General features: G+C 35.0%; 1 protein-coding gene and 1 long non-coding RNA gene across 4 annotated transcripts in view; one reads left to right on the forward strand and one right to left on the reverse strand.

The window, feature by feature from the left end:
* The window catches only part of LOC144615960 (uncharacterized), a 426,549-nt gene that overhangs the window by 150,974 nt on the left and 252,317 nt on the right, over positions 1-23,258 (forward strand). The gene's annotated exons all lie outside the window — the stretch shown is intronic.
* STRN (striatin) overlaps positions 1-23,258 on the reverse strand; it is a 99,792-nt gene that overhangs the window by 25,729 nt on the left and 50,805 nt on the right. For 2 of the 3 annotated variants that reach the window (XM_078444795.2, XM_078444797.2), the window contains 8 exons: positions 22,808-22,975; positions 20,791-20,926; positions 15,536-15,671; positions 12,639-12,749; positions 10,467-10,553; positions 9,859-10,002; positions 5,406-5,542; positions 88-263 (listed from right to left, as the gene is read on the reverse strand). In XM_078444795.2, the coding sequence (XP_078300921.1) occupies positions 88-263; positions 5,406-5,542; positions 9,859-10,002; positions 10,467-10,553; positions 12,639-12,749; positions 15,536-15,671; positions 20,791-20,926; positions 22,808-22,975 (1,095 nt within the window). The remainder of the gene's footprint in view (positions 1-87; positions 264-5,405; positions 5,543-9,858; positions 10,003-10,466; positions 10,554-12,638; positions 12,750-15,535; positions 15,672-20,790; positions 20,927-22,807; positions 22,976-23,258) is intronic. The other variant, XM_078444796.2, reaches the window with a different exon arrangement.

Raw genomic sequence — 23,258 nt, forward strand, 5'->3', positions numbered from 1 at the left:
CCCATGAACGCTCTCTCTCTCTCAAAATAAATAAATAAACTGAAAAAAAAAAAACCTTCAAATACAGTTAAAGTAGAATATTCTCACTTTTTGGCTGGGGCTGTTTTCTGCAAATTCCACATTTTTAATGTGTGATCCTCTGATGCTGTTATCAAAACGGGCTCAGTGGGGTGGAAAGCAAGGGCTCGAATGCCATCGAAGTGACTTCGTAATGTAAACTTAGGGTTCCATGTCTTCCTCAATGCATCTTTATTGTTCGCTATCTATTAAGGAAACAAAAGAAAGATACCCGGACATCTGGTTCAGGACATGAAAAAAATTATATTTCAACATTAATTCTTGCTGATTTGTCATTAAATCATCACATTGTGCAATTGTCAAAACAATATAATTTCTAAATGCAAATAATCAAATCAAAAGGCAAAATTAACAGTACGTCAACAGTGGTTTTCTTTGAAGAAATATGAATGAATACACAACAAAAAAACAAGTAACATAATTCAAAATTGAAAGAAGACTAAATAACAAGAATGGGTCTTTACTAGGATGACTTAAAAAAACAACAGACAAGTAATTTCAACCTAAATTATAGTATAGAAACTAACTTGGGATAAAACCTGAAAACTAAGTTACCTTTAATAACTTATTAACATTATAGTATATGATCCTACTTCTAGATTTTCAATAGTTTCTATGAAAAGCTAAATTTTCTTTGTCAAATTGGTAACAACGTTTATAAACTGGAAACATAAAATGTTAACCCTGGAAGAGACAATCAGATGTTACAAAACAATAAATTCCATTTGCAAAACACAACATTATCTTGCTTTTCTCCACACAGACTCCATCTCAACAACTTAAAAAATGCATTTTTTCATTCCAAGAATATTCCAACTTTTTTTTTTCATTTCCAACTAACAGCAAAGCCAAAGAGGTTCATGTTTAACTTTACACTAGCACCACATATCCTATCACATATTACTTTACACTCCATGACTAACAAGCATTCTAGATTTAAGCACGAGTAGGGCACATATTGGTTAACACACTGAAGAAATATTGCCATACTTACAATGACAAAAAAAACCAATACTGATAATAACTGCTATTTTGAGCATTATCCATTACTTTATACATTTTTCAAAAACTTAACACGCATTAACTCACTTAAGTGTCACAACAGCTCTATGAAGGAATCAACATTATCCCCACTTTAAGGACCAGACATGTAAAGAAAAGAGAAGCTGAATGAGTTCCCTCTAGTAAGTGGAAGACTCCGGATTCAAAACCAAATAGCCTGACTTAAGAGGCTACACTCGTCATACAAACTATAACTTAGGACCCAGAAGTTTAAAAGTCTGCAGAAAAATTTGGATAGAGCAGGTCACAATTGGAGCAGTAAGAAGACAGAACACACGATGCAAGGAACTACTATAAGATCTGGGGCTGGTTATCTTTGCAGGGGGGTTGGGGGTGCGTGGAGCAGGGGGAGAAGCAGAACAACTAAGTTGACTCTTGTCTGCTCTTATTGAAGAGCTGAAAGATTTTCATATACAAAAGCAATTAGATTCCTTCTGAATGTCTTAATGTGGTAGACAGCCACTAAGATGGTTCCTGATCAGCCCTACGTCCTCATATTTACACCTTGTGAAGCCCCCTGCCACAATACAGGGTTGCTCTGTGTGACCAGTAACATATAGCAAAAGTGGTGGCAAATTACTTCCAAAATCAGGTCATAAAACCTTGCATCTTGGGTGTTCTTGCTCACTCTCTTTTCAAGTACACCCACACTGGGAGAAGCCAGCTGCTCCACCGAGAACGCCACACAGAGGCTCCTGGGTGAGAAACTAGTCCCCAGCCAACAGCCAGCAAGGAACCAAGGCTTTTGAACAACTGCATGAGTGAGCCTGGAAGGAGATCTTCCCAAGTCTTCATTTAAGACTGCAACCCCTGCTACATGCTTACTATAACCACATGACAGACCAGAACCACACAGCTATGCTGCCCCAGATTGCTGGCCTCCAGAAACTATAACAAATGTTGTTTTAAGCTGTGTCGTGTGCAATTTGTTACACAGCGGGAGGTTACTAATATATTTATTAGAACTAGAGACTTCTTTTAGAAACACAGACATAACACTAAGTTTTTAACAACAGCTTAAAAAAAAAAAAAGAATGACATTTGTCTAGAGACATGACTGAATTCTGTAACATATGGGACAAAATCTTTGTGGGGTACGTTTAGAGAGGACAAAAGTATCTCATGGGAACTTCTGCTTTTAGCCATGATGTAGACTAGACCATTAGGATCAAGTCTGTACTGAGGACAAGTAGAAAAGCAGAGCTAATAATTTTTAAATGGAGAACCAGAAAAATAGTGAAGAAAAAGGAGGCCAGGATTTAGGGGAAGACAGAAATCTAAAAAGGTGAGCCTGATATTTGGAGTTGTTTCTCCCCAGAGGGTATTTACTGATTCCAGAGGGGATGGTTGAGAGGTCAGGCTGTGCTTCTGACGCTTGGGCAGTGCAAGGAGATACAGACTGGTGTCCAGGGCCTGCCAAGAAGGTGGGGCTTGGTGAACCACTGTGCTTTGGGTTTTGAGTCCAAAGGGTTGCATCCTAGACAGAAGCGTGAACTAGAACAAAAGCCCTTGCATAGACTGCAGATCAGCTTTAAATCATCTGAAAAACTGAAACTGAAATGAGGTGATCCAGATTTCTACTGGTTACAGACATCTGAGAGAAGCAAATTAAAATATACTTCCTGGGGGAAGATATCATCCTAGGCCTGAAGTTATTTCTATAGACATTTTTTCAAGTATGGCTATTTGGACACAATAAAAAATAACCATCCCCACACAAGATTATACAGCTTAATGAAAACAACTGGGAACATAATCATGCTTACTGTGTTCAAGAAGATAAAAGACAACATTGTAAATTTTGGAATAAATCTATAGAAAAAGAATTCTAGAAGCAAACAATGTAAGATCTAAGTAGATAGGTTTAATTACACATTACACATAACTGAAGAAAGAATTAGTTAACCAGAAGATGGGTCATAAAAACATCTAGAGTGAAGTATAGAGACAAAAGATGGAAAATACATAACAAAGGGAGCAGGAGACACAGGATGTAGAGACTTCTAACAATATAACTAGAGTTCCAGAAGGAGAAGAAAGAGAGAAGTGTAAAAGCAGTATTTGAAGATAAATAGCTGAGAACTTTATATAAAACTGAGAAAAACATACTAAGCCAAGAAGGTCTAAGAACTTCATGAAGGTTAAATAAAAAGAAACCTAAACCTTGGCTAACAGTCAAGACATAGGAAGATTATGAGTCATAGAAGAAAAAAAAATCAGACTAACATTGAACGACCAATAAAAGAAATGACAGCTGACTTTAGCAGAAAACGAAGGAAGAAAATGAAATAATATATTTAGAATGTTTAAAGTGAAACTAAATACAAAACAAAATAAAACAAAACAAAAACCTTGCCAACTGGAACTCAATACCAGAGATAAAAGTTAACCCACTCAGGTGAAATAAACAATTTAATAAAACCAGAAACTGAGGGAATTGGATACCAGTAGACCTTCACCAAAGAGAAATATTAACTGTTCTTAGAGTAAAAGAAAAGTGTTCCAGATGGACAGTCAGATGCACAGGGAAGAACAGAATAAAGCAAAATGAATCATGTAAAATGGGTAACCCTAACTGAATGTTGAGTGTATAAAACATTATCTTGTAGGAGATAAATGTCGAGACAAAATATATAGTAAGAGTAACATATATGTATGGTAGGAATTTTTTAAGTATAGTTAAAATTGTTCTAAAGGTCTGTGCATTAAAATTTTGATAAGGATATGTGTGGTAATCTCTAGGGTAACAACAGAAAGAGTAATGAAAGACTGTATAATCTCCAAATAATGGAGTGGGGGTGACTTATAAAAAAGAATCCCAATATAGCTAAAAATAGGAGAAAAAAGAACACAGAACAGGTAGCACAAATAAACAGTGGGCTTAAATCCAAATATATCAGTAATTACTTTAAAAAGAAACGGACTCAATGCTCCAATTAAAAACGTTGTCAGGGGCACCTGGGTGGCTCAGCTGGTTAAGCATCCGACGTCTGCTCAGATCATGATCTTGTGATTCAGGAGTTCCAGCCCCTTATGGGGCGAACGTGAGCCCCGCTTCCCTGTCTCTCTCTCTCTCTCTCCCTCCCTCCCTCGCTCTCTGCCCCTCATGGGATTCTGTCTCTCTCTCTCTCTCTCTCTCTCTCTCTCTCTCTCTGCCCCTCGCTCATTTGCACCCTCTCAAAAATAAGTACATACATACATAAAAATTAAATAAAATTAAAAAAATAAAAAGATTGTCAAATATTAGATGAAAAAACAAAAGTCAACTAAATTGTGTTTTTATACACAACAGATGTAGAATATAAGGATACAAAACTACTAGAAACAAATATTTTTTAAAAACCTGTATCATATATGCAGAGAATGGGGAACCAAGAGCCCATTTAGATGAGGTTATTGTAGTAGTTCCAGGTGAAGAAAACAATGGAGTAGGATGAAAAGTAAAAAACAGCTAACGGTTTTAGGTATTTTTGGAGGAAGAACCCAAAAGACTTACTAATGGACTTAGCAAAGAGTGAGAATTTTGATTTGTAGGAAGAAGAGTGAGTGGTGAGGTTCCTCTTTGGAGCACATCCTTCTCATATCCATGGTTTGCTTAAGCATCCATCTTTACAGCCCCCATGTGGTAGGAGCTATACTGTGTTCTCCAACAAAGATAATGAGGTATCAAAGTGAGACCATTTTCATCAAGACAAGACAGGTTGTAAATACTTTATAAAACAGGCAACTGTTTTTCTGACAATTTAAATGTAGTTATAAAACAATTGTGTTTGGGATTAAGTAAATGCATGCATGTGTAAAGGTATGACGATTTCAGTTTTGGTCTAAATCACTGATGGGTCAGCCTTAACATCTGCAAGACACCCTGTAGACATCCCTGCCTAACAATAACTAAAATCTCCTGTAGACCAAGTATTCACTGATAATGTACGGAAGAAGAAACTCAAATGTTGCCATTAGGGAGGCATGAATTTCAAGTGATCTCTGGTGCCTTAAAACATAAAATCCAAACTTGGTAACAGAAAGGGAATTCTTTCCCTAAATCTAAAACCAATAAACAAGATATAAAAACTTACGGATTTAGGCAAAGACCATAATTTTAATCTCTACACAATGTGAAAAATACTGTATTTTCAAAGTTTGCAATTAAAACAGAACCAAATTCTATACCTGTAAAGAAATTTTACCACTGTTATCTTTTTCTATTAGGTTAACTTTTTATTTCTAAGAAATGAAAAAACAACAAAAATAAAACCATGACTCACATCATAAGTTAGTGAATCTGCTTCATTGGCCACTGTAAGTCCAGCCAATTCTCCAAGTCCCAGTTCACTTTCAAGGGCTTCATCTGCTCCCATGATGAAGGACTTCCCAGAAGAAGGAGGAAAGGTCAATGCTTCCACTGAAGGGGGAAGACAGAAGACACATAAAAAAACTTCTAAAGTGTAAAGAGTCTCTTAAGGGCATGTCTATATTTGATTATTTTTAAATGCATTCAAACACAGTAAAATTCAGTGAGCAGAAAATCCTCAAGAACTGGTTGCTTTTTCCGTATCTTAACCAAAGGCAAAGGTATCATCTAATTTGAAAAGTACAACACGAGGGGTCTGTGGGTGGCTCAGTCGGTTAAGTGTCTGACTTTGGTTCAGATCATGATCTCGCTGTTTGTGGGTTCGAGCCCCGCATTGGGCTCTCCGCAGCCCCTGTAGATCCCACATTGGATCCTCTGGCTCCCTCTCTCCTCTCTCTCAAAAATAAATAAACATTAAAACAAAGAAAGAGAAAAAAGAAAAGTACAACAGGAAACAAATTCAATAGACCATTGTCCCTTCTTTTTCACTATACAAAAAAATAATACGACTAAAGCAAAGTAGGCTTTCCTCGTTTGCTATTTCATGTTAATTACTCAAATTACTTCTATCAAATATTAAACATAAGTAACAAGTGATCTGAACATTCCTGGTCTCATTCAAAATAAAATTGCTTAATTCTATAACTCGGAAGAATACAGAAAATTTCAAACGAAAATGGTTATTACAACTGGGGTGCGTGGGTGGCTCAGTTAAGCGTCTGACTCTTGATTTCGGCTCAGGTCATGATCTCACAGTTCGTGAATTTGAGCCCCACATTAGGCTCCATGCTGACAGCACAGAGTCTGCTTGGGATTCTCTCTCTCCCTTTCTCTCTGCCTCTCCCCTGCTCATGGTGCATTCTCTCTCTCTCTCTCTCTCAAAATAAATCAACATTAAAAAAAAAAAGAAAGAAGTAAAATAGTTACAACTATAAAATATGCCTATATGAGGCAAACTTAATGTTGGTGTTAGAACTCAGGACTGTGTCTGGAGAGAAGGGGAGAAGCAGTAACTTGAAGCCCAAGCAGCCCTTCAAGACCCTGGTACATGTTCGGATTCTGACCGAGGCAGTGGTAACACAGCTGGGTTCACTTTGTGATAATTCACTGACCTGCTCCCTTACCACTTCTACAGTTTTCTACAGGCATAGTTCAGTTAAAAATGTCTGTTTCAAAGACATTTTCTTTTCACTATAAGTGGATTTTTATTTCAAAGACTTTTTTTATCGAAGTGTCCATTTGAACAGTTTCATTAGCCGCGAGCTGATGCCATATCTTCTTTGTAATAGATGACACTGAACATACCAATCCAATTCCTCCAATCACCATCACAGAAGAATCAGTTAAAAGCAAAATGCCAAAGTAAAACAGGAGTTTTACCTAATTTGGTCAATAGTAGATTGTTGATTTTTATAAATGCAATTATGCTGGCAAACTGTCAAAGATAGTCTTTGAGTAGTTTTCTAGAGGTGGTTACTTTACTAATAGCAAACATTTATAAGTTGATAAGACGAATTTAACAGTTTAAACTCTGGCTGCTAAAAAATGTTTTGTTTCCTTAAAAGAAACAAGTCAATATATTAATTAGTATATGTAGAAAACTGGATTTAAAGGTGTTTTTCAGCTTTAAATTATGTAAGTTTAGATTCAATCATAAGTATTTGTTGAAGAAATGAAAGAATAGTTATGTCTTAAAAATAGAAGACCTAAGAGTTATGTCTTAAAACCCTTATAAGAACAAAGGAGAACATAAATTAAGACCTTATGCAATTAAAACCACCATGCAATAAAGCAGCAATAATAAAAATGGGTTTTACCCAAACATACCACATATCCTCTGAGGAGTTCGAGCAGCTCTCACATTAACTACTGCAGGGTGGAGACTGTTTAGGTTAGAATAGCAATTTTCATGCCAAATTTCAATCAAATGACTCACAGGAGACTATGAGACTGGGTCTTCAGCCAGGTGTTTTGTTTGTTTTCATTTCTACTGTATCCAGACAACTTTGTTCAGGTGTGAAATAAAAAGGACTCTTAAAAACAAGACTAAGATTCATGGGATTTGAGCATACACTCTGTTTGGGCTAATTTAAACAATGCTCTAAAAATGACCATGTAAAACCTTGAAACAAAGGCAGAGCTCCTTCCAGCACACTCCCTGGCTAAGCCAGCAGACCCGAGGGCCAGATGGAGCGACCATGGACAGAACTCTAAGACTCCTTACAACTTGAGACGATAGGCCACATTTCTTCAGCTTTTACAAAATTATTTAACTGTGCCTCTTTACTATTTACAGTTAAATAATTAAAACAAAACCATTAAAACAAAAATAAAGTGATAAACATTTATAGCACACACAGGCTATGGACACTTTTTCTGAAACTAAACTGGAGACCAAGAGGCATCATTCATGGGCAAGTAAATACACCGTGTATTTCTTACATACTTTTTATACTTTTGAAAACCTTTCACTGAGGAAGAAAGCTTATAGGACCCATGTTAGAGACAGTAAGTTAGATATTCAACGCTTCAGTTTTAAGGTTCTTCAATATTTTTTTCCATGAAGGGCACTTTCTGTGGCTTATGTAATGCTTCTATACATTTGTCATTTAGTATATAGTACTTATTCTGCCTCTGTTATTAGAATGCTGCAAGATGAAATCTCTGATAAAACTCTTTAGGAGTTACTAGAACAAAAGAAAAATGAACTTCTTATCTAGACTTGATCTTAGAATAACAAACTGATTAAAATTCTCACATGGATAGTGTCAAGTGAATGTATCTCCTAGAGGACAACAAACACACCTAATGAGGTCCATGACTTCACATCTTTAATTCAAAAGACGTCTCTATATCAAAGAAATTGTGTATTTAGACTATAAAGGTGTAATGTACAAGTCTTCGTTATTTAATGTATGAGTAATAAATTCCAGGTATACTATGTATAAAATTAACTCTAATAAATAACTAACCATGTGATGGTCAAAAGTTTCATTTAGAAAGTACTCCGACCATGAAAATCTGTCCATCAAGGTTCTATCAGTTTATGTCTCTCTAAAATGTAACTGAATTTAAAACCCAAGAAAGAAAAACACTTGTGATTTTTCTGTGGCTTTTTCCCAGTCTGTTTTATTCAATAAATAGTAATTTGAAGAAGCATATTCACTGCAAACAATTACAGTATTTAAATTCAAGGCAATTTTAAAAAATAAATATTGAAAAATATTTATTAATCATCAAGGTTCCTTTTACATCATACTGGATTTTCAGCTAATGTAAATACATACTTTAAAATCAATTTCTAGGGGTGCCTGGGTGGCTCAGTCAGTTAAGCATCTGACTCTTGATTTCGGGTCAGGTCATGATCTCATGGTTCGTGGGTTCAAGCCCCCACATCATGCTTTGTGTTGACAGCATGCAGAGCCTGCTTGGAATTCTCTCTGCCCCTCCCCCCACTTGCACATACACTGTCTCTCTCTCTCTCTCTCTCTCTCTCTCTCTCTCTCTCTCTCTCTCAAATAAATAAACATTAAAAAAAAGTTTAGATCAATTTCTACATATAAGCATTTTATCTATTTATAAATAGATAAGTCAGAACTTACGTCTAGAAAACAGGCAGAATTGTATTTAAACACCGTTAAGACGGTACTGTAAAAAACTGGGAACCTAAATATCCAAAAGGGATATGGTGAAGTATCAAGTCTAAAATATAATGTGTAATCTCAAAATTATAATTATGAAAGTTGTTTTGGGACTTTATGTTACATAAATAAAACAAGACAGAATTACTCTACGTGGTGACTGTAACTTTGTAAAAAAAATACACACAGACAAGGACTGAAAGGGAACAAAGAAACACAGTTGCAAGTGTGAGTAGACTTTCAGGTGTCCTCCCCACCCCCTCCCCACCCCCCGGTTTTCACTTATCAATGACAAACTTTAAAGAAAACATCTGAAAATATTTATGTGAATCTCAAAGTAAACATTTACTACCTATCATATAGACTTAATTTTCTTCTTGTTGCAGTAGGGTGAATAAAACAGCCTGTACATACCAAATACACGGCTTCTAGGGAGGTGGACTAGAATCTGGAGTTGGACTTGCTGTTTATGCACCCTTAAAAGTCTAACAGATTGAAGGGGGAATCAAACCCCTTGAATGTAAGAAAGCCTACATTTGGGGAACACCGTGTCAATCAAACATACGTAAAATAAAGTTATTTTCTTAGGAAAGTCCTTTCTAATAACTGAATTTAGATATGCATTTCCCAGTAGTGTGTGTGTGTGTGTGTGTGTGTGTGTGTGTGTGTGTGTGTGTGTGTGTGTGTGCGCGCGCACGCGCGCGCTCGGGAGTGTCATATACTTACCTTCATCTGCCCTATTTATTTCGTGTTCTGGAAGCCTGGAGCTGGTGGGTCTGGAAGGTGAACCCACAGATGGCTGTAACGAGGGAAGTTCATCAACATCTCTCAAGTTAGCAAGCATATCTTGTAGTTTTGACCTATTGGGCCCTAGCCCAGAAACAGGGAGGAAGAGAACAAAAAAGAATGGAATTATCCAACTGCATCAAAATGGTGCCATAAACCTTATTCACATTTGCTTACATTCACCTTTAAAACTACCCTACTATATTAAAAAGTAATTACTTTCCAAGTTTTCAAATTACTTTAAAAGTTTATTTCTTGAGAAGAATTATGCTTTACATATATTTTAAAAATTAAGCTAATGGAATAATATCGCTATTTCAATAAAAAATCATGTTCATATGCAATTTGGACCATTAAAAATAACAGCATTCTTTTAATCCTTATATATTGCTCTAAATGACGACAGATACCAGGGATTGTGAAACTACTGTGTGCTGAGTTAAACGGCAACATTCCTTTTTGTCCATTTATGTGAAGTTGCATTCACTGCCTTACATCCTGAAGCTATGGTACCCAAGGTGAAGTCTCATGCCCTACTGATTACTTACCTGAACTTTGATTCTTCATTCTCCCACATCCCTGTTTTGACTGTTTTATATAGGATAGAGGCTGAAACAGATCTTCGGTAGTTTTTCCTGTTACAAGTTTAATTAAGAATGGGAAAATCTTACCCATAGTCCATTATGGTTTTTTTTCCTATACCAGCAAAGAATACAACTATTTTTAAGCAATTTTAACTACTACCTAGAAATATATTTCAAGACCGTATGATTGGAGTACACGATTTGACTGGAAATATTTCTACTGGGCCATATCAATAGGAATCAAATTTTTCCAACAGTAAACGTTCAATTAAAAAAAATATTTGTGGGGGTTTGTAAATTTCTGCTTCATACCAGGTCAAAGTTTTGCTTCAGTTCTGTTTTTACCATGTCTTCACTTGTTCCCAGATCACCATTTTATGAAAACAGTGTGAACTGATGATGATAAACAAAATGTGTGGAGCCTCACCCTGCAGTCCCTCTACCCTAAGATATTAAAATTTCTCCCCCTGTAGTCATTTTTCTTTGTCATACAAAAAAACTATGTGCTATATACCTGCATGCTGATCATAATCTCCAGATTCAGGAAAGCCAATAGCTTCCATTAGTAGGAATACGGTTCCAGTCAAATGGTGCCATTTTAGATCATAAGTGCTAAATGCCAACTATAGCAATGCCTTGATATTTGACAAGAACTGAATAACCAGTATAATAGTAGGTGGATTCTACGTAAATCCTGGATACCCTTCCAAATGAGAGATTTTTTACATTTCAAAACATTATTGTAGCATAATGACTTAAAGAAATATCAACTTATGTCAACCTGAAAATTAAAATATTCTCCTTTCTCATTTATGACATTTGCATTAAAATTTCAGTGTAACTGGTTTTGCCATGGCTCTGAAAAGCCCTAGTAAATCATGTCTCATTACTGTTTAAGATCACATTTATTATCCATACATTTGGATAAAAAGTACAAAATGCTCTTAATGTTTTAATATTAATATTTCTCATTATAATTTAATTTATATTGAGAAGGCATCAAATAATAGCTCTTAGTTATGTAATCATTGGTACAAGTATAACATCAAAAATAGCCACTGACTTTTTAATCCATTCAAGTTAAATACTTGTAACTCCTAGCATATTTTAAATAAAGATTTGAATTGTTTATCAATAACAACTACGCTTTTTCCAACTTTTAAATACATGTTTCACTAAACTGGATTTTAATCCCACTTTACACTACTTTAATATCTCAAAGGATGCAATTCCTTTTGCCATAAAAGGGAGACCCATGTGCATATGGTCAACGGGAGTGGAAGCACAGGAGGTAGTTTAGCTTTGCTGTCCTAAAAAGGTGTTTTAGATGGTTTTCAGGGATGCTTGAAAGCTTCTTCAAGGTTTCTACTTTACATACTTAATTAGATCTATTGCTAAACCTAATAATTTGCATAATGATATATATATATATATATATATATATATATATATATATATATGGTTATATATGGTTCACAAGGCTAGCAATTTCATTTTAGCTTCCAGTTTTTATATGGCAGACATCTTATTAAAAAGAAAAAAGCTAATTGGCAATATTATTATAAATGAAATTGGCCAAAATTCTTAAATTAGAAAATAAATACTTTTAAAAGTTGTGTATTTGACTCTCTGCCCTGTATAGCATATAGTAGTGAGAGCAAATGAACTGTGTGTTATGAACACACAGAATATTCAGGGGTAGAAATTAACTTTCTGTCTCCAAGGTCTAAAATTATTTGCAGTAATTTTGGTGGATTGCCAGAGGGTCAAACTAGATGAGATTTAAAACTGTCAACAGTGAAAAATCATTGTGGTAATTAATTAAGCACATATACTTTAAAAATGAAATTATCACTGTGTTTTGAATATATAGTTCCATATTCTCACAAGGCTCTAGATTTATTATTGGGATATATTATGATTCCATAATCAGAAGCATGGTTGTTTTTATTTTTTTAAGGTCACAATCAAATAACTAACCACTTAATTTCAACCCCTGAGAGCAGATGAAAACGAAAGAGACCAGGAGCAGAAAAGAAAAAGAGTAAGTGGTTTTAGGAAAACATTGGGGAAAAAAATTGGGGGATATAAAAAAGGAAAGATTTATGGTTTACAGATACAATGTTTTCCACTTACTCTTCACCCCCTTTTTCCCCTTTCTCTCCTTTTTGTATTGTTCCTTGAGTTTGGTAATTACTCCCTGGTCCACATTCCAGGCTTCAGGCATGAGACACTGGTCTTCCTTTTCTAAATAGAGTGAAACAAATGAAATAGCCTTTTTAAATTAAATATTGAACACTATAAGTCAATTCACTGTTGTGTCACTGAATGACAACAACCATTTTCTTCAATGTAACACTAATTTTAAAGTTATTGCTTATTCTTTAGATATATAAGTCATACAAAATGTAATATCTAAGAAACGACAATTCAATTTCCTAGGTAATAATATTAAATTTCTCTTGAAAGAAACAGAAAAAAACACTAGAAGATTTGAGTGACTTTTATTAAATTAAGCCCCACAACTCTATAATGAGAAGCCCTCATTTTCATTCCATTTTCTGAATTCAGTTATGACTGACTCACAAAAAAAACACTTATTAATTTATGTAATGAGAGAAGATTATTATTAAGAGATTATACAAAACAGTCTTCAATGATCTTTTCATTTCAAAAATTTTATATTTTTGGCATGTGTTCATCAACTAATCATTTTTTTTACAGGCCTTATAAACAGCACTTTGTAAACTTATCAATCAACCTTCATTCAAAATTTAAAGCAATTTAAGTGATTTGTTAGCCTATAAGTTCTTAAACAGGAAACTGAGCTTCTAGCAGATAAGAAATTCAATCATTAATTTTCACTATTTCAAGAGAAGAAAATTTAAGGAGTAAATATGTTAAATATTTTATACTTAGTATAAATTTATATGCTATATAACATTATGTGTTAGCTCAGAACTCTTGCTTGAACTCAAGACTCATATCCAACTGCCCACTCTACATTTCCACGAGAAATTCTAAAAGATATCTCCAACTAAACATATAAAATCAAATTCCCCCCTTTTCCAAATCCAATGTTTCATCCTGCCATTTGCTCAGACCAAAAAACTCCCTTTCTTCCACACCTCACATCAAATATTTCAGGAAATACTGTTTTTTCTACCTTCCAAACACATCCAGAATCTGACTACTTAGCACATACACTACTTTTCTAATCACTCTGTCTCTTGCTAGAATTACTACAATAATTGCCTCCTTTCCCCTAACATCAAGATTATTACCAACAATGGCTACTATAGGTAGTCTTTCTCAATACAGCAGCCAGAATGATGCTTTAAAAGTCAGACCATGTCACCCTTCTGCTCAAATTCCCCTGTGGTTCCCCATCTCACCAGTGGTCTACGGCCCTACACGATTTGATCATTTGTTACCATATTCCCCTTAGAATCACTCTGCGTCAGTCATTCTGGTGTCCCAGAATTCCTCAAGCATATGAGGGCTACTGCTATCCTGGGGCATTTGCTGTAGCTTTTTTTTTTTCCTGAATATTCCTCCCCTAGATATCTTACTGTCAACCCATCAATCCACTTCAAGTCTTTTGTCCAGATGTTACCCCTCAATGGGGCCTACCCCATTACAATTTTAAATTGTAATCTGTCTCCTCCAGGCCACCCTGAGCCCAGCACTCCCTATCTCCTTTACTCTGTTCTACTTTTTCTATTTCCCATAACATTTATCACCTTCTGACATGCTCTATCATTTATGTTTATTGCTTACTGGTTATATTCCCTTAGTAGACTATATGGACCACAGGGGTAAGGATCTTCACCAAATGACTTGGCACATAGAAGGCACTTTATCAATATTTGTTGGATGACTGGAATAAATCTAAATGAATCAGAACAAACAGGAATCTATTTTTAACAAGTTTAAATTTCAATCTACAGTTTTAAAAACTTTATTGGGCCTCTGAATATACTAAACACAATAAATTTTAAAACTCTCAACATTTTTATAGCTCTAACTATAATCTATCAATAATAAAAATACTCTATTTTTCCAGAAAGATCTAACAATTTAAAATGTTACTATTTCGGGGCGCCTGGGTGGCTCAGTCGGTTGGGCATCCGACTTCGGCTCAGGTCATGATCTCACGGTTCGTGGGTTTGAGCCCCGCATCAGGCTCTGTGCTGACAGCTCAGAGCCTGGAGCCTGTTTCAGATTCTGTGTCTCCCTCTCTATCTGCCCCTCCCCCACTCCAGCTCTGTCTCCCTCTGTCTCAAAAGAAACATTAAAAAAAATGTTAATATTTCATCAATCAGCTCTTAGTAATAAATTAAACTGGGTAGCTTTTGGATCCTAGAGTGTCTTCCATTTTTTTTTTAATTAAAAGTTAAACCTTATTGTTATCTTCACTAGACTCACAACAATAGTAATGGAAGGTCACAGAAGATGTGTGGTGAAATCTATTACTTGCCAGAAACTAACAAAATTCTTTTTTTTTTAATATATGAAATTTATTGTCAAATTGGTTTCCATACAATTGGTTTCTATGCCTTGTACAAACTGATGAAATCCGCCTAGAATGAGTAACTACAATTTTTTAAATCTGTACTTCTTTTTGCACAGAAGATGCCAGAGATGAGTCTCTAAAACCCTCTATTACATTCTCATACTCAACAATTTCTACAAAATCTAGATTTACAAGTTCTACTCTCTAGGCAGAAAACGCAGAACAGTCTGTATACGGATTCAAATTATTTTCATGGATATTGCTTATATTTAAAAAAAAAAATAAGATAACCAATACAACTTTCTTTAAACAGACACACACATGCACACACACACACACACACACACACACACAGATATATACACCAGATAAAAGGTGACAATAGTAAAAAGTTCATAGGATGTTCAACATTTCAACATTATGAGAAATTTACAGTGTTCTTCAAGATGTTGCCCTGCTGGTAAAATACTGGTTTCTTTTACTTAACGTCTCTGGTGGGATCCGTATGCTTCCTTACCCCATTCCGTTCCATCGCCTGCACTTCTAGACTCACTGTCTCCTTCCTCTGACGTAACCAAGAAGTCAAACTCCTTTAGGGCTTCTTTTGTATCTCGATCTTCACTGCTATCAGGCAATGCTTTTTTCCTAACGATCTAACGAAAAAACATGCTAAATTAAAATTTTAGGATATATTATGGAATTTCTTTCTTTATTTTTTTTAACGTTTATTTATTTTTGAGACAGAGAGAAACAGAGCATGAACGGGGGAGGGTCAGAGAGAGGGAGACACAGAATCTGAAACAGGCTCCAGGCTCTGAGCTGTCAGCACAGAGCCCGACGCGGGGCTTGAACTCACTGACCGTGAGATCATGACCTGAGCTGAAGTCAGCCGCTTAACCGACTGAGCCGCCGAGGTGCCCCTGGAATTAATTTAAATAAAGAAAAACAGTATCCCTTTCTCATCGAATGAGAAAACCCAACTATTGGTTTCTTCAGAAAGTAGATCTTCGTTATGTTAAATAGCTGTAATACCTAACCAAATCAATGGAAAACAGGGGTCATTTTGAAAAGATACACATTACACATTTTAAAGTAACCATTTAAACTTTGTTCAATGATGGCCTGTTTTAAATAAACGAATGAAATCAGATATTGAAAACATTGTTATAGTCGATGAAAAATGTCCCTGACATACTACAGTACTAGGAGAACCACAACCATCTCTTACATTTCTTGGAGGCAGCCTGTGTAACGTGTAGACATTCTATTCTAACCAAAATGAGAAACGTGTCACACAACAGTGCAAAGGTTTTACAGAATATAACCATGATAAAGGTTAACTCTACTACATCATTCCCTTAAAAATCTAAAATCCCAAAATGCATGCCTTAAGACTTAGAAAGTATTCGGTTAGAGGGGGAAAAAAGGTTCCCATTACTATTTCTACTGTTCCAACCTGGCATCAGTTTTCTCCAATAACTCTCTACATATTTAAACTTTTTCTAAAACCTTGATCTTTCAGAGTATGACTTAACTTAGATTTACTAGAAAATCTGGCAAGGTCTGTTATGTCTCATTCTATCTATTTAGGAATGTCTCTGGAATCACAAATCCAGTTGAAGGATTAAAATTTAGGCTTAAGGCATGCAGTGGTAATTTTTGAGATCTATATGCCAATACTCGTTATGAATCATCTTCTTTTTAGTCACCTGCACCACTAAGAGCCCAAAGAAATTAGGATGACTGGTTTGCAGTTTCTTTTGCTACAATGGACTCAGTATCTCAACTTCTCCAGACCTCAGCTTCTTCATTTCATGCAAAATGGAAATAGCATGAGATGATCAAACTGTATCAGTGGGTTATTGTGAGTGGTTCAAAATTTTAAGGGTTCAACAGACTCATCAACAGGACAGACTAGAGTCTAGAAACAGACTCTAAGAGATAACAAATACCTGACTTGTATTACCCTGTTCTCCTGCTCATTCCTGGTATCACTTACCAATCATAGTGCTTTTCATCTAAGATCAGATACAGTCTCAAAAATCCTTCTCAGTGCAGCACTCCAGGAAGCCACTATCAGAAGAAGAAAGCTGGTGCAATGAATGAAACCTTATCTGCCTTAACTGTCCTGGTGTGTGTGTGTGTGTGTGTGTGTGTGTGTGTGTGTGTGTGTAAAAACTGAATAGGAGAAGTCAAGGATTCTTTAATGCTGCTAGAATAACTGGTTTAACTATTCAGAATATTTCCCTAAAATCAAGACATACTTTTATGTTTACAGCATATTCCAATCTCCCATCTACGAATCTATTAAACAAACAAAAAAAGCAAGACCAGTTTGACATACTGTGGTACAGAAAACCCATGCTGAAGGTGAATTCTTTTGTAACCACATGCCAATAATTTGTTCTAATTTTCCCTGGGCGGCCAGACCAAGGTCAAAAAGTATCTCTCAAGAGTTATGCCAAGAGAAGATGCTAACCTTCATTGCTCCACAAACACACTGCCTAATCCCTCTTCTTTTACCCTAGAGGCTTGATCCCTCTCTTTCCTTGACCCTGATGGGACACCAGGTATAAATTAGATAGGCCATCACCAACATCTTGTAGATAGAGAATTCTTGTTCTCGATGCTTGACAAAAAGGGCAGAGAAAATACAGACTTACATAGAAATTCTGAATGTATTTTCAACATTCTTATTACTAAATATGGTATTAAGTCACAAAATTAACTCCTAATCTGTTCTAGGTTTCATCTCCTCCACATAACCTTATGAATGAAAATATGGCAACCTGCAGATCACTGTCTATCAAGTCTCCCCAACCTAAATAAATTAAAACTCCTGTGGGTTTTTTTTTTTGTTCTTTTTTTTTAATGTTTATTTATTTTTGAGAGGGAGAGAAACAAGAGTGTGAGCGGGGGAGGGGCAGAGAGAGAGGGAGACACAGAATCAGAAGCAGGCTTCAGGCTCTGCACTGTCAACACAGAGCCCGACGAGGGGCTCGAACTCACGAACTGCGAGATCATGACCTGAGCCGAAGTCGGATGCTCAACCAAATGAGCCACCCAGGCACCCCAAAACTCCTGTGTTTTTAATGGTTAGGCATACAAGAAAAGTATGGTTACCAACAAAGAGTAGGATTAGTAAATGGGAAGGGGTGGGGTTTGTTGTAATAAGCACGTATTACTTTTCCTTACATCTAAGGTTCCACTCCACTCTTACCTTCAGTGAGTTTACAAATCAGCTTAAGAAATTAAGGCAGATACAAAAAAGTTAGGAGTTGTACAGGGTGCCACAAAGATTAGAAAAAGGGATAGAAGGTCCCTTTTCAAATCATTAGAAGAAATATAACATAAATAGGGATAAGACTGTGACTAACACAACAGTTAATGATTCTTAATCCCATTACTTTTCTTCCTAAGTATCTGAATGTGAAGACTAAATCTTGCTGGTGAAGTTACCCTTCAAAATTTTAAAGATAATCACTTTATATATACATGTATAATTTCAAGATCATTATTACACATAACTAATGGTACTATGATAAGAATGAAGACCATGATGGTAAAGAAAAATAAGATGAAGAGGTTGATCATGAGGAAGAAGAAGGAAAGAGGAGGAAATGATCCAGAATGTAACTCAAAGAACAATCAAACTGTAATAGAGGGTAAAGAGCAAGATAAGAGAACACAGCAGTTTTTTGAAGATACCACAATACTATTTTATAGCCTACACACAAATAAAAGTTACTAATGGCTTTGTTCCTATATTTTCGTAGTTGAATCTATTAAACGATTTTGATTAAAGAAATAACAGTTTAAAAACCTGTTTGTTCACGAAACATTTTAATAGAATAATTTTCAGCCATTCTCTATATAGCTTCATGATACGTTTTCTAAGTCATGCTTATTCATTGCTACACAGAGTTAGACTTTGAAAGTCCTTTTGGTATGTGGCTATTAACCTGCAGCCATGAAAATGAGTGTACAGTATCCTAAAAATTAGCAAAGCTTTACAAAGAAATTATTTGTTTAGAGATATTTTTTCCTGAAAAGCTAAAAGGATTTTTGAATCCAGTGCTTAAATGGGGTTAAGTATTTTATATTAGCTGTGCCTTCACTGCTTGGTCACAGAATTGCTACAATCTGCACTAACTGGAAGATAGGAGATCTTTATGAATTTGATTACTTAAAAATTCTTGAAACCAGTTTACGGTTAGGAATTTCTAGGAAGACCATACTTAATACTTAGAATAATCAACTTACAGATTTTCTTAATATTTAAATCAATATAATGGCTAACAAATAATGTAAAGCATCATAATCAGCGATCATTTACCACTGAGTTACGAATAAAGTATTTTGATGGGAAAATATGATCTCAATGCAATCAGCCCATAAAAATCACAAGGCAGTAGAAAATTTCCAAATGACTAGGACAGAGAAAAGGGATCATACAAGTTTAGGCATTTTCTTTTCATATAGGAAATTAAAACACATGCTATTACTACGTATTTGCATACGAAAAATTGGGGGTGACTACTTGAAGTTCAAATAATGCCCATGACAAGCCTGTACCAGCAGAATGCTACTGAACAGTGGCTCAGGGAAATAAGAATCTGGAAGTAATAATTTGAGAGTCTCTGATGGAAGCAAACGGCATCAAGAACAGAGGAGTTACACCCAGAAAGCGTATATATCATTTTCATATACAACATCTCATTTATTCCTCACAAAATCCTCTGAGGATAAGATGGGTATTATAACCTCTGTTTTACAAAGTATAAAACTAAGCCTGAAGGATAAGAAGCACAGGTAACTAGTAACAGAAATGGGACTTAACCCCAAGGCTTTCAACTCTAGGTCCAGTCAGCTTCCCTACCTTGCTTTCTACCTTACTCTTCTTAAATACACATGGAAGAGGAAATGTAAACATTTTTCTAAACAAAGCATGACCTCATCTATTACTTAAAAGAGGAGAAGGATGGGAAGACGAAGAGAGAGAAGAGAGGAGGAGGAGGAAAAAGAAGGGAGGAAAAAAGAAGAGAGGGAAAATAACAAGAGGGGCTGAAGGTGACAGAACGGAGAAGGGAAGAGAAGGGAGAAGAAGCAAGAGACACTTCTTATTCCAGGAAACTACCATAGGAAAGTCAATAAATTTATGAAGATCTAAACAAAACTGCAGAATAACTTTAAATCTGTTTGAAGAAATCTAATGGAAGAGTTCTGAGAGTCTCTAACATTTGTCTACCAAAGCAACCCAGGCAAAAGTCACAAAAACCTCATCAATTAGAGGTGATGCCAGTCGCCATCAGGCACCATAATGGGTCTGTCAGTTCTATTGTCTTATAGCACCAATAACGCTTCATTGGTACAACACACACATTTTTACCACATTCACCAGCTCTGCAGAAATACTGAAATGTTTAATGAGCTAACAAGTCAAAGAGTAAGGACCTTTCAAGATTTTTTTTTTATATTTTAAGTAATCTCTCCACCCAACATGGGGCTCAAACTCACAACCCTGAGATCAAGAGTCACATGTACTACTAACTGAGCCAGCCAGGTGCCCCAAAGAGTGAGGACCTTTAAGAGAAAGCTGCCATCCTAAAAATATTCTTGAATTTTAACTCAATACTAAAACCTCTTAGATTAAATATCCCCAAATTCACACACACACACAAAAAGTTAAGAGTTTAGGTTGAAGAACACAGATTATTTTTAAAGTACACATCATGATCCCTAAAAATATTAATATCTGAGTAACCAACTCACCGTTGAAGTATCAATGATGCTTTTTTCTCTTCCATCAATGTCATCATCTTCATCTTCATCACTGAAATCTGCAGCTGCACTTTCAAGGAATTTGAAATTATCCAGCACGGAGGCAGAATCTGTTAACTCGGATTTTCTGGTTTAAAACATGTACATCTTGCTCAGTTCATTTTTTAAACTTAACATAAGAATTAATCCATGATATGCTGCATTAACTTGTCTATATTATAACTATGACCCCTCAAATCATGTTATGAATGACACTGATTCTTATCCATTACATTTCCATGGATTTTAATTGGAAAAGCACTATAGGAAGTGGTTACTCTTAAAGTACTTTACAATCATAACTATTCAGACTAATGGCCCCTCCTGATTCAGTATTCTTTTGATCCTTAAGTCAAACTTAATGTATTTCTTTTTAAAAATATTTTTCTTTTTAAACATTTAAAAATATTTTCTATTTTTCTCTATTCTTTTACTCTCTGCAACTCTTCCTCCAACAATATAAATTTCTATAACTAAAAAAATAACTAGTAGGTCAATTTTCTCTGACGCAATCTTACATTTCTGCTGAACAGCTAAGGAGCTGAAAAAAGTAAATGTGCACATGAAATAACTTATTAGTCAAACTAATATTACTACAAAACTTGATCGTGTTAATGAATAAACCATTCATTTTCAAAATGAGTGACTTTTCAAACATATACAATTTTCATTTAGTCCCTCAAAATAAATCTAGTAAATAATTTCCTAATAGCCAGAATAGAATGATTTCTCTCCAGTTCATTAGGAAATGTTTTAGATAAAGGCATTTTCTTAAAAAAAAAAAAAAAAAAAAAAATTAACCACAACTACGGACAAAATTTTCAAAACAGATACATCTCAAATTTCAAATCTGTTGAGAGCTTTGTTTTTGGGTTTTTTCCACCCTATTCTCTATCCCTACATAAATCAGACAGATTCAGAATAATACCCTTTTCAGTTTCAAAACACAGGTCAAGGACAAAACACAAGACAATTAGAGTGGTCTTTTCTGAACATCTTTACAATGACTTACAATAATCCTTTAGGTAAAACTATAATCAGGAATAAGGTCTGCATTGTTTGTATCTACACAAAGAAACAATCTAATCTTACATTTATAAAAACAAGTTAATGTAGTCTTAGTTATTACTGAATACATTTAAGAAGGCTCCAATGACATTTGTTTAGAGAACTTATAAGTCCTATTTTTGAGCCTTTACCCATATCCCATAATTTTAACGTTCCAACTAACAGAAACGATGTTCCTACTAGAAAATGTATAGAGTTCAATTTAAACCATTCTTATGGCTTTAACATGCATTAAAATGAAGTAACATAATATTTAGACTTTCATAGAATCTTTGGCTTTTTATTTAAGAATCATGCCAACATTTTTTTCAGTAAAGAATCTCCTTATTTAACTGTTCATGTTCATTTTAAACAAAATTACATGTAATTGTATGACATATGATCCAAAATGCAAAACAAAATATTTCAAATAGCTATTGAATTTCTCACACTGATTCTATCAATTAAAAACATAAACTTAAAATAGATAATCTTCAAAAGAAAGAGGGGTTACAGTATTATTAAATACACAAACATGGTTAAGAAAAGTTTTACTTCTAAAAAATTTGAGGAATTTATAGGAGTTCTAGGTCACCAGGAATGAAATTTCATTTTTACAGATTTGAACTGAACTTTGAAAGACGATCTTTTGTGAAGTTCTAATAGTAAGTGACTGAGCTTCAAGATATTAAAATCTGTATTAAATCTATAAATTTCAAGCAAATAAAAATATCTTAAACAAAAAATATTATAATAATCACAAATAACTCTAATCCCTATAGGTTATCTTCTACCAAATGAAATTTCCATTTTTTAATTAAACTTTATAAAAAATTATTCCTGTAACAGTATCTAAAATTGCAAGTATCACAAGTGTCACCCATAAACCAAAATTATTTAGTAACCCAGACAAAATACTTACCCAATCATTGCTGTCTCTTTAACTTCAGCCTCTGTGCCATTTATAACTGAGTCCTGATTTCTGTCATCTTCCCTGTCCGTGACATCACTTGAAAAGCCCAAGAGAGCTCGTACTCGTTTAGATTTCACATCTAGAATAGTATCCGTGTAACCCACCTCCTGTAGATACCTGTGTGCGAAGAGGATCCTTACAATCCAGTCATTTTGGAATCAGTATTCTATAACTTAACATGTAAATAAAAGTATTTCTTTAAATTCATTGCCTGCAGAAGACTTAACAGTACAGTACTATGCTGGTAAGACTGGCTAATAAATAATCTTCCAGCTGCCAGATGGAGATGTCTCTTGCAGTACCAGCCTCTACGGTCACTGAAAAAAATCAAAGAACTATACAATACACTATTCATTACATTTATCATAAGAAGAAGCTGTTCCTTAATATACCTAATAGC

Source organism: Panthera onca, chromosome A3, assembly GCF_046562875.1.
Source record: "Panthera onca isolate mPanOnc1 chromosome A3, mPanOnc1 haplotype 2, whole genome shotgun sequence".
Classification (NCBI taxonomy): domain Eukaryota; kingdom Metazoa; phylum Chordata; class Mammalia; order Carnivora; family Felidae; genus Panthera; species Panthera onca.